This window comes from Dryobates pubescens, chromosome 8 (genome assembly GCF_014839835.1).
Source record: "Dryobates pubescens isolate bDryPub1 chromosome 8, bDryPub1.pri, whole genome shotgun sequence".
NCBI lineage: Eukaryota > Metazoa > Chordata > Aves > Piciformes > Picidae > Dryobates > Dryobates pubescens.
In genome coordinates this window covers 7,247,362-7,259,911 of record NC_071619.1, presented here as the reverse complement: position 1 = coordinate 7,259,911, position 12,550 = coordinate 7,247,362, and the positions used below count along the sequence as shown (strand labels likewise).

The window sequence follows — 12,550 nt, the reverse complement described above, 5'->3', positions numbered from 1 at the left end:
AACTAGCATAATGGAAAGCCACCACTAAACTGAAATAGTAAAATTGCCACAATAGAAACCCAGAAATAACAGTCCTGGAACTATTTATCCTGATGATGCTGATAAGTTGTGATACCGAATATCGGTCATGTTGTTTGTTTCTTTCTCTAAGAAGAACATATTTAACAGTATCTACAGTTTCAGGTCTGCAGTCAATGCATTGCTTTTATTTCCAGTTTTAAAGACAGGTTCAGCTTTTATTCCCTGTGTCCTCAGATCACTGCAAGAAATGGTGACTCATACTATTTATCTGCTGGTCATCTTGGCTCAAGCCCTTGCAGGACCTTGCAATCCAAATAAAGCAGGTAAAATAATTTAATTCATCTATGCTCTTCTCATGTAATTCAACTGCTACAAGGTGTGTGTGTGTGGGGGTCCTATTTAAAAATGGAAAGGTTTTTTTCTTCAGAAAGGGAAACTGTGGATTCTGGAAAGCAAATCCTTACATTTCCTTTATTGATCTGCTTTCATCTAGCACAGTCAAGTAGATACATACCACTAAAGTCCTAGCTCCACAGAGAATAAGGCATATACTTAACTGCACAACGAACTTAAGCTCAAGCAGAATTCAGGCATAAAATGACAAAGAAGACAACAACAATTAGAAATTATTTGCAGTAGCACAGACTAGATGAAGCATATCTTTGCTGCCCAAGCTGGCCTTGAGTTCTGCCGACTGCAATCAGATGACTTGTGGGAAATGAATGTGCTGGTCTGAACTGAACATGAATGTGCTGGTCTGAACTGAACATGAATGTGCTGGTCTGAACTGAACCACACTGCCAAACTGAATAAGAAAAATCAAGGAAAAAATCTAACTGAATACTGCCTATAAACTCAAATGATCTGGTGCTAGACCTATATGTAATGTAGAACCACACAATCAAGAAATGTACTTTAGAAGTATGCTGTAAGTCACCTCAGTATAGAGGATTTGCTTCATATGTGCATGACTGGTGTCAGAGCACTGTTAGTAATTTAATGGTGTATCTTAAATTTTTAGCCCTCTAGCCATTTATTTCAGCACTTTCATTTGCACAAGCAGTTTCTCTGAACTGCAGGAATCTTCACAGTTGTGAAGTCTCCAGAGTTCCAACTCTGACCATCAACACAAACAGAATCAGCCTGCCTGTGCTGAAGGTGTGGCTGCCACAAAGAAGTGAGCTGTTAGGGACTTTCTCTGAGTATTCCATAAAAGAAATGGAAAGGCTGCAAAACGAGGCTTTTATCATAAAAATGAAAGTGTCAAGGTCTCTAAAAGAAGCAATTGAATAATTCCAGACAGAGTGCCTGTAGCAATTGGATTGGGAGTCTTTCTCAATTTTCAATAGTCAATATTTAGCCTTTAAATTCCCATCAGACATTCAAATCTGTACTGCCTGATTCTCTTTGATAAATGTTCAATTATCTATCATGAAGCAGTCAGTCTGTAAGTTATGGCATTCAGTACTCATGATCACAGAATCACAAAATGGTAGGGGTTGGAAGGGACCTCCAGAGATCATCTGGTCGAACCCCTCTGCTAAAGCAGGTTCACCTAGATCAGGTTGCATAAGAAAATGTCCATGGTTGTAGTACCAGTCACCATGTTTGGAAATACAGTGCACAGCTATTAACCATAGCTCTCAGCAGGGCTAGGATTTCACTATAGTTCTTTTACTATTGCTATTAGAAGGTCTAGGCTTCTCAGTTGATTTTTAGATCTTAGGTTCTACCTTGGGAACGTGAAAATGCAGTTTTGCTGGCACTGTAATGCCACTGCAAGGAGAGAAAGGGCAGAATGGCTGTTGTGACCTAGACTTAACGCTGCTGCAAAAAGGTGCAGATCTACTAAAGCATAACAAACAACCTCAATGTTGTTTTCACAGAATTGGTAGCGTAGCAGAAGCCAGCCCTGCAGATCAGTTAAATTAATCTGACATTTCACAGAATCACAGAATTTTAAGGGCTGGAAGGGAACCTCAAAAGATCATCCACTCCAACCCCCCTGCCAGAGCAGGGTCACCTAGAGCAGATCACGCAGGAACGCATCCAGGTAGGTTTGGAATATCTCCAGAGAGGGAGACTCCACAACCCCCCATGGCAGCCTGCACATGGAAGTGCAACCATTTTTCACTTCAGGTTTCTCAGCAGTGCCTGTGCTCCTCAAGCAGCTATTCCAGACAAATAAAAAAGTTACATGAAGTTCTACAGTGATTAGAAGGCAAAGGCCAAACTCTTCCAAAGAGGACAGAATTTAACAACCCAAAGGTCAGTTTTCTGTAGCTAAAGTTGCTCATGTTAGGGGACTTTCCAGCAAACACCCCCACTCACAGAAGTTTAATCCCAATTGAACGTAGGTATGCAGACCCACCTCTTTGAAAGAAAAACACCACTGCATATCACTCTAGGGGTATTGTTTTCCTTTCAGATGTAATTCTAGTATACTGCTATCCTAAAACCATCATTACCAGAATTCCAGAGTGTCCTTATGGATGGGAGGTTAATCAGCTGGCACTTGGAGGCATTTGCTACAATGGGATCCATGATTCGGGGTATTACCAATTCACAATCCCAGACCTGTCACCTAAAAACAAATCCTACTGTGGGACACAGTCAGAGGTAAGACTATCAAGGTCAGCATTTCTGAGCTGGCCTTGGAAGTTGGCTGGGCTCTCTTGAGAGAGATGCATTTGCTTCAGGTAGGAGTAGGCTTTAAGTACTGATGGAATGAGGAGGCAAACTCCATTATCAGAGAGAAGGAAAAATCAAACACTTGTGCTTTTATCTACAGACAAAATACTTCCAGGCTTAGTATTAGTCTGTGTTAGTCAACCATTTGCCCCTGTATTACATATAATGTGTAATACATGTATATATATTTTATATGCATATACATATGTGTGTAGTAAGGCATCAGTATAGGTAGTGCAGCATATAAAGAGCTACAAACCCCTGTTTTCCTGGGGATGGCATTTTGTCACCAGATAGGGTCTTCATGTTTTGTAGCACAAAACTGTTCCTGATGCCTCAAAGACTCAGTACTTCCTACATTTCTCTGTCCTGCCAACCACAGTTCAAGAACCCTGTTTATCACTTCTACAACTCCATCGTCTCCAATGACACCTCAATAATTGTGAAGAGCCAGCCAGTGAATTACTCATTCACCTGCTCATACAATGCCAACTACCTGGTGAACCAGGCTGCCTTTGACCAAAGGTATGTCCTCTTCTGGGATTTTGCCTCACTCCTTCTTCAGCACCACGTCTCACTCATACTGAAACTTTGTTTTGTCCCCAGGGTGGCCACTGTCCACGTGAAGAACGGCAGCTCTGGTTCATTTGAGAGTCAGTTGTCCCTCAACTTCTATGTGGTAAGTGCTCTTTGCCACCCAGCTTTTCACCTTCCACAGATTTCAGCCCAAGGGCTGGAGGGGAAAAAAGTCTGCTGCTCCTGATTTACACATTACTTGCCTGGAACAGATAATTACACAGGATTTGCAGGGCCCTTTTTTCTGCTTATTAACAGGGATATACTTAAACTGAACAGAGCAGACACATGCCAGCTTTTCTTTTAATCCCTCTAAATCAAGCAGATCTTTCTGCTAAGAGGTACATTTCCAACATGCTGGAACATGTTGAACATCTAAGAAAAAGAAAAACTTGACTGTAGTCCCACTGCTGCTACCACAGAGTCTCTATAGATACAGCAAAGCTCCATGTGTTTCTTTTGCAGTTTGCCTCCTGGTCCCCTCACCTGACAGATACTTTGTGTTCCCCAGAGATCCTTAGGTCATAGTGGAATTATGTTTCTAACAAAATATTCTTCCTGGATATCAAACTGATCTTTTCAAATGTCCTTCTCCACACACAGCTCTGTTGTGCTGCTGGAGCAGCCAACTCCTCATCCTGGAGTCTTTTTTTTCCCACCAAACCACAGTCAAGAGCACCGAAAGAGCTTCTCTATTCTAGTATGGCTAGAAAAACCACAACTAATAACATATTAATGTGTTAAATTTATAGGCCAGGTAGAGTAAGTATTTACTACAAGGTGGATGGATGGAAATCTCCCCTCCCACACCCTGCATTTTGGTCACCAATTGATCTCTAAACATTTTGTTAGGCTGTGGGTGCCACATTGCCCCTCTGGTCTTTTTATCTATGGCACACTGGTATTACATCCTGGTAAGGTTCCAGGAAGTACCCCACTGTTCCTGTCAGCTCCTGACAGAATGGTTCCAAAACCAAATGAAGGATGGTGAGCAGTGGATCCCTGGTACTTTGCATTTTTTTGCCAAATGACTGTTTTGCTCTAATGGCCATGAGGCTCTCAGGAGCCAAGGAGGGAATGGCTGAACTGTACTAATACATTTTCCCACCAAGCACAAGTACAGAACAAACTTGGAAAGCTAACAGACCACTCCTTTGTTAGTTCTAACACATTTTCACTGAGGGGAAAAGGTTTACTTCACAAATGTTCTCTCCTTTTGTTTCTGGATAAAATGCAAATTCAAGATCTATTTTGCCTTGCTATTCTCTCTGCCTGACACAGCCCTCTGTTTCTGGTGGGCCACACTTCCAGGTGCTTCATGTGCCCATTTCCTCATCCAGCAGCAGTGCTCAAGCTGCAGTGTAACCCAGTGGAAACACTTCATTCTCACCTGCCCTTTAGTCTGTGACACACAAGAAAAAGCAAAGGACTGCCTGTGATGCAGCATGAGGGGCTGGGACCTGAAGAGAAATCAGACCTTCAGCACTGCAATCTGATGCAAAGAAAAGCAAGCTGGTGCCCTAAACCAGTCCAGAGCAATGAAGCTTGGAAAAAGCAGCATTACAGCAGGTTCAATTTAGCACAAGCTAATAAGGGGTTTGCGACCATACTTCTGCAGGTTCTCTGCTTTGGGAGAAATCTTTGGTCAAATGAGAATTTCTCAAGGCACTTAACAGCCATGGATCACTAATCTGAATGCAGCCTTGATGTTGCAGTGGGAATACTGTAGTGCCTCACAGCCACCTTGCTGTGAAGTGAGGAAAGATACGTAAGAAAATCAGTACCAGAGAACTGAACACCACAGCAGGGAAAGATTGTCTAACAGCTCCAGAGCTACACAGATCTGAATCCTGCTGTGTACATTTAAGTAAGTAAAGCAATGCTATGACTAAACATGCTACTCTATATGCTTCTGGTGCTAGCTTCATTACGATCTTAGGCAATAAAAAGCAGCAGGATTTAAGGTAGATACGTCAGTGTATTTCTAATTTAGGTTTGTTGGGTTTTGTTTGTTTGGTTTGGTTTTTATCCTGGGCACCATGCACTGCACTATTTTGAGCAGGCTGGCTTTTTACTGGATGAATGACTATAGCTGGCAGAGCTCTTTCTGCACAGTTGTGCCCCCCTCAGCTCTCACCCTGCTGGCCACCACAAGTATCAATGGCAGAGTGCTGAAGCTTTGGGTAAAGGCATGTGATTTCTGCTTGTCTTTATTCCTTTTCCCTGACATGTGGCCACCTCCAGTCTCATTCCCATTCCATGCAGACATCTCCAATTTCTCACTCTCACCAGCCTGCCCCAACACCTCTGGTGTACCAGAAGCAGCAGGAAGCTTGCTTTCCACCCTTGTGCTAATATATACCACAAGACAAATATAATCAAATTCTGTCATTTGTTAACATTATAAACCAAATATGAGCAAGAAGATTTTTAAATGCCATCCTGAGCTTGTAAGAGTCCTGCTAACAGGTGTAGAATTTGGAGCTTGCAGGTCATGGGAGCCCAGACTTTGGGAGTCCATCCCCCCAGAGCTGTCTGAAGTTGCCACGTGCCTTTGCTTTGCATGTTACCAGTAAGGTGTCTTTCCCTTTGCCTCTCAAAGAATGCCAAGTTTTCAAGCATAAAAGAAGCTCCTTTCGTTGTCGAAACATCAGAAATTGGCTCTGACATATTCGCTGGAGTGGAAGCTAAGGGCTTAAGCGACAGGTAAGCAAATGTAGGAATGAGAATTAATAAACAGGCAATCAGGACATTTCTGGGTAATCTGAATTTGTCTCTCCCCAGGTTCAAAGTTGTTCTCAACAACTGCTGGGCAACTCCCTCCTCCGAGTATTTCTACCAGATCCACTGGCCTCTGATCACCAAGGGGTAGGTACCGGTGGGACCCAGAAGCACCTCTCCGCAGCCCAGTCCTGAGGATCACAGTATCACAGTATCACAGTATAACTAAGGTTGGAAGAGACCCCAAGGATCATCAAGTCCAACCTGTCCCAACAGACCTCATGACTAGACCACGGCACCAAATGCCATGTCCAATCTCCCCTTGAACCCCTCCAGGGATGGTGACTCCACCACCTCCCTGGGCAGCCCATTCCAATGACGAATGACTCGCTCAGTGAAGAACTTTTTCCTCACTTCGAGTCTAAACTTCCCCTGGCACAGCTTGAGAATGTGTCCCCTTGTTCTGGTTCTGGTTGCATGGGAGAAGAGACCAACCCCTTCCTGTCTACAACCACCTTTCAGGTAGTTGTAGAGGGCAATGAGGTCACCCCTGATTCTTCTCTTCTCCAGGCTAAACAATCCCAGCTCCCTCAGCCTCTCCTCATAGGGCTGTGCTCAAGGCCTCTCCCCAGCCTTGTTGCCCTTCTTTGGACACGTTCAAGTGTTTCAATGTCCTTCTTAAACTGAGGGGCCCAGAACTGGACACAGTACTCAAGGTGTGGCCTAACCAATGCAGAGTACAGGGGCACAATGACCTCCCTGCTCCTGCTGGCCACACTATTCCTAATACAGGCCAGAATGCCATTGGCCTTCTTGACAGAAAGCTGGGGGGGTGGGCAGTGAGGGAGCTCTAGAGAAGCTGTTCCACAGCATGGCAAACGCATTGATCAGTCTATGACCTCGGGAGACGTTTCACTGAAGCCAGGCAGGCTCTGACACTTGTCTCCATGCACAACACAGGTGTGCCTCGGACAGCTCCATCCTCGTGCACGAGAACGGGAAAACGAACCGGGCGACATTCCAGTTCAATGCTTTCCGCTTCCGTAACATCCCCAAGCTTTCCAAGGTCTGGCTGCACTGTGAGACACATGTCTGTGACAGCGAGAAGTTCTCCTGCCCAGTGGTAAGTAACACATTGGCCACAACAACCCCATGCAGAGCTACAGGCTGGGGTCAGAGTGGCTGGAGAGTGGCCAGGCAGAAAAGGACCTGGGGCTACTGGTTGACAGTAGGCTGAACATGAGCCAGCAGTGTGCCCAGCTGGCTAAGAAGGCCAATGGCATCCTGGCCAGCATCAGGAATAGTGTGGCCAGCAGGAGCAGGGAGGTCATTCTGCCCCTGTACTCAGCACTGGTTAGGTCACACCTTGAGTACTGTGTCCAGTTCTGGGCCTCTCAGTTTAGGAAAGATGTTGAGTTGCTGGAATGTGTCCAGAGAAGGGCAACAAAGCTGGGGAGGGGTTTGGAGCACAGCCCTGTGAGGAGAGGCTGAGGGAGCTGGGGTTGTTTAGCCTGGAGAAGAGGAGGCTCAGGGGAGACCTTATTGCTGTCTACAACTACCTGAAGGGAGGTTGTAGCCAGGTGAGGTCGGTCTCTTCTCCTCGACAACCTGTGACAGAATAAAAGGACACAGTCTCAAGCTGCACCAGGGGAGGTTTGGCTGCTGGATGTGAGGAAGAAGTTCTTCACAGACAGAGTGATTGGCCATTGGAATGGGCTGCCCAGAGAGGTGGTGGAGTCACCATCACTGGAAGCATTTAAAAACATACTGGATGAGGCACTTAGTGCCATGGTTTAGTTAATTAGATGGTATTGGGTGATAGGTTGGACTTGATGATCTTGAAGGTCTTTTCCAAACTGGTTCATTCTGTATTCTGTATTCTGTAAGCCTCTCTCCCAGCAAAGCAAACAGTGCTAAATTTAGACAGGATGTCGAGGGCAGAGACAGTGTCAGAAGCACAACCATACATGAATGCAGTGGCCAGTCATGCCCCCTGACCCTTGTCATGGCCACAGGCACTGGATGCAATATTGGGCAACTTGTTTAAACATATTGAGAAATAAGGTAGCCATTGAAAAACTCGGTTCTCATCGATACACCAGACTACAGCCCTGCTTGACAAACAGCCACTGTTAAACACAAGCCTGAAAAAGACAGATAAACTAGAGCTTTTCCATTTTACTAAATATCTGGGTGCTGAGGGTACCCTGAGGGCTTCAGGAGAACCTGGCTTAAAGCTCACTGCTTGTCAAATAGAACCTCAGACTCCCCTTTCCCAGTGAAGGTCCATTCTACTATCCTGCAGTGCTGCAGTAAGTTACTGCTCTTCAGCCATCCTATTCTGCATGAAACCAATTATCCCTGGAGAAGGAACTGAGGTCAAAGAGTGGGTTTCTGTGACATTAGGCGGGTGCCGTAGAGGCATGGGGAGGTGTGCGCTGTTTGCACCAAGTGATGCAAGAGTGAGGGTTACTAAAGTTCCTTTCTTTAAAATGTTCTCTCTCTCTCTCCTTTGTTAAGCCAGAGCTTAGCTATTCTTTCTTTCATGCAATGAATGTCTCATTGCTATAAAATTAACTCAAACTTTATTAAACCTGAAATAAAAGCCCAAAATATTCCTTGGTTGGCATACTGTCATTTCAGCAACAAGTATTTCTTGCTGGAGAAGAGAAAGCCTCACTCCCAGTGAAATCAACTCTTCTTTCTAAACCCTTTCTCTGCTGAAGAGATAAATTAAGATAGCAATTTACTACCCAGCCTCAGAACTAAGCAGGGGCCATTGGCTTGTGCACAACCTGCAGGGCTGACAAGAACAGCTTGCTAGAAATTTTGAGTTTCAAAGGCCAAACAAACCAAATAAAACCAAACCCCTTCAGGCTTACATTTGCTGTTTGCTTTCAAAGATTACTTCAACTTTTTATCCAGCCACAGCCCAGGGTTGAATGAAAACAAAAGCCAGTATTCTGTAGCTGTCTTTCTGACAGTACTGCCAAACATCTACACCATCCTTTCGGGCACAGGGTGGAATTCCCTCCTGACCCTCCAATGCAGCATAATTGCTCGCTCAGGCTGACATCCCTAGAGTCCACTTCCAACCCAAAAATGCAGCTGGTGGTCTGTTGCAATTAACGTTGAACCAAGCTGGAGCTCTATGCTTACAAGCAACTCATAACAAGAATTACCACACACTGAGTTTGTAAAATGAAAAGCCCACAGCTGGGGATCTGCAAAGGTCAGGGGACAGACAAGGACCTTTAATCTGTAAAACATTGCCTCCTATCCAGCCCTTGTCAGCTGTGACAGCATCATTAGTACTGGACATGAAATGATCTATATGGAAGGGATTTGGTGTTTCCTGTTTCTACCCACTGGGCAACACTTACAATTAGCAATAAACAACAACAGAAGTCTTCACAGAGGTCACAGGTTAAATAGATGGAGCTCAGCTCACCCTTTCTTTCTTGACAGGAGTTTTGTTTAAGGCAGGGTGAAAAGGGCAGCCCAGGAGGACCTGTGATTAGCAAGCAGACACTCATCTGATGTATCACAAAGGAAAAAACCACTTTGCACTGACAGTCCCTCTAAGGGCTATGGCACACCAAAATCCTCTGAAAAAGCACTGTACAGAAATCCAATAATACAGGGGGGAAAAATCCCTTAGAAAATATGCAGCAATGCTGACACAGATTTAATTTTCTTGGTTGGAAATGTCAGAACTGAGTTTGGATTTATTTATCTTTTAAATTATTTGTAATTGTTTTGGTATATGTGGCTTTCTGTCTGATCTCTTCAGATGTGTGACAAAAGAAAACAGCACATGGAACAAACTGGAGGTGTTTTAGTGGCAGAGATCTCTGTACGCAGTAAGTGATTTGGTTTCTGGGGTGCTTCTCCCTTTGGGAATTAATGAAGTTGGAAGCCACCAGTAGCTCACAGCACAGGAGCAACCAAAGGGAACCAAAGCCTTCTGCTAGAGCCCTTTTACCCCATGGCAGCAGAACTGTTGAGCAGAAGTTGGTTTCCTCCAGGCTCTGGACTGTGGCAGCGTAATAGGGCCACAAGGATGATCAGAGGGCTGGAGCACGTCTCCTATGAGGACAGACTGAAAGAGTTGGGGCTGTTCAGTCTGGAGAAGAGAAGGCTCCCAGGTGACCTAATTGTGGCCTTCCAGTATCTGAAGGGGGCCTACAAGAAGGCTGGGGAGGGACTTCTCAGGATCTCAGGTAGTGATAGGACTAGGGGGAATGGAATGAAGCTGGAGGCGGGGAGATTCAGGCTGGATGTGAGGAGGAAGTTCTTCACAATGAGAGTGGTGAAGCCCTGGAATGGGTTGTCCCATGGGTGGTTGAGGCCCCGACCCTGGAGGTGTTTAAGACCAGGCTGGATGAGGCTCTGGCCGGCCTGATCTAGTGTGGGGTGTCCCTGCCCATGGCAGGGGGGTTGGAACTAGATGCTTCTTGTGGTCCCTTCCAACCCTGACTGATTCTATGAATAGCTGAGTGAAACTCTCCTCATTAACACAGTGAGCAAAGGCACCCATCTGGTGTTAACAATAAATGGCCAAACCACTTACACACCAACTCAGCAATGTAGACTCTGCTCACCTGCCCTCAGGAACAGCCCAGACAAGTTCTGATCATTTGCACATGAGTGGTACAGGGCTCAAGCTTAGGAGCAGCAGCTTTTCTTCACACTGTGGGCTGGTACTTCAGCATACCCATAACTCTGATAGATGAACTCTTCCTGCCCATCTGTCCCGATATGCAAATTAACTGCAAACAGGTTTTCTCATTATAGACAAGGCTTCTTTCCTCTAAGTGCTGCCTCCTGCAGGCACCAGAAATATTTCCCTGAGCTGATCTAATTCTGCAGATCCAGCACATTTTGAAACAGGTTCTTGGAACAAGACATGCCTAAAATTCTCACTAGAGCTCTTTATATTCGTTTATCAGGTACACCTACATGAGCTTGATAGCCAGTTTAAAATTACAAGCACACACAGGACAGCATTTTTACAATTCACTATGTTGCACCACTAAAGCCTCATCCATTTTAGGAGATGAAAGAACTGAGGATCCTTTAATAACTTCAGACAGCAGATCCAGGAGGGAAAAAAATATCCAGAATTTCAAAATGTGGCAGATGTTATCTGCCCTGCTTTATACAAAGCACACTGCTGTACTTTGCCCTATCTTAAGCATGCCATCCCAATGTTATCTTTTTCTCTTCTTTTATACAGGCAAAGGTTTATCCAGATTTTGCACACACTCAGGTAAATAGCAAAGTACCACAATGAAAACATCCATTTCAAATATGGATTTTGAGTGACTCTGTCAGCATCAAATTCGTAGCTCAAAGAGCGAGCTGACAAATCGAGCAAACTTGGCAAAAGGGGGAAATGTTTGAAACCAAAACTTAATTTCTCAACGTTATGCACTTTGTTTTCCTCCTGTTGGCACATGTGAACAATAAAATCATACCCATAACTTTCAATGCTGAACATTACATTCCCTTATTTTCAGGCCCTCTTCCCCAAAAAGGGCACAGGCACGTTTCACTGGGTTAACAGAGATGTCTGAAAGCATTCCTGCTTGGAGAGGGTTTGAAAAAAGCCCTTGAAAGCCTATTTGTTAAAATCTGATATGGTGACAGAGCCACATTAGGGGCATTTTGTTGCATTCATGGAGTGGGTTGGGAAGAGAACGTGAAAGGCAGCTGACAGGGAAGCACTCACATTTAGCATGTGTTTCTCTTGCAGATATCATCTTCCACCTACTCTTTGCAATTGGATTTCGTGCTGTTTTATTATAAAGCACAGCCCAGCTGTGTTTCTTCACTTTTCCCAATCCTGTTTGGACCTGGACTTCCTTACTAAAGATGTTTATTTTACAGAGGAAAAATTACAGCCTTGACAATACCTTGTGCTCCATTTTGCCAGATAAATAAAACATTCCATGAGCTTTGTGCCTTGAATATTGGAGAATACCACAGCAGATTTGCCTCTCCTCAGTCTCTACAGGCATTTAAACTAGAGAAATCCCAAGGGTTATGTATCATACTGATGCCTCCTTTTAAAGAGTTTTGCTGCCAACAGTACTTGTTTCTGTAAGGAACATAGGCATATGCAAATTCAGCATTTTTCAATGCCAAATTCACCTTCAGGGTCCCCCTTAGCTGTCAGTCTCAGTCTGATACCTAACTCCCCTCCAGCCCTGGTCTTGCAAGGTCCTAGCTTGATCTTTGAAGCCTTTGAACAAGATGAAAACTAACCTAGCACATCAAGGATGGGAGAAAAGGATGCTTTTCATGTAGCAATAGTTAGAAGGTCCTCAGAATTAACTGCATGGCTTTTCAGCATTGCCAGTAACAATTCATTGGCTTAAGCAGAGTATGACACATGCTGCATAAGGTAGAACACTATTACGAGCACGGTCTCTTGCTGACAGGAGAAACTGACTGCTGGAGAGCTGCAAATTAAGTACATCTGAGGTTGAAAAGCAAGCTAATGAGCCTTACACTTCCTTGAAGACATAGGTGGTGT

General features: G+C 44.5%; 1 protein-coding gene across 1 annotated transcript; it reads left to right on the top strand.

Moving 5' to 3' along the window:
• Positions 1 to 258: 258 nt before the first annotated feature.
• Positions 259 to 12,278, top strand: TECTB (tectorin beta). Its single transcript, XM_054163581.1, has 10 exons — positions 259 to 344; positions 2,450 to 2,640; positions 3,095 to 3,237; positions 3,319 to 3,391; positions 5,891 to 5,994; positions 6,073 to 6,156; positions 6,970 to 7,132; positions 9,803 to 9,872; positions 11,249 to 11,281; positions 12,172 to 12,278. The coding sequence occupies exons 1-10, from the start codon at positions 269 to 271 to the stop codon at positions 12,276 to 12,278; spliced, it is 1,044 nt and encodes a 347-aa protein (XP_054019556.1). The 5' UTR covers positions 259 to 268.
• The last annotated feature ends 272 nt before the right edge of the window (positions 12,279 to 12,550 follow it).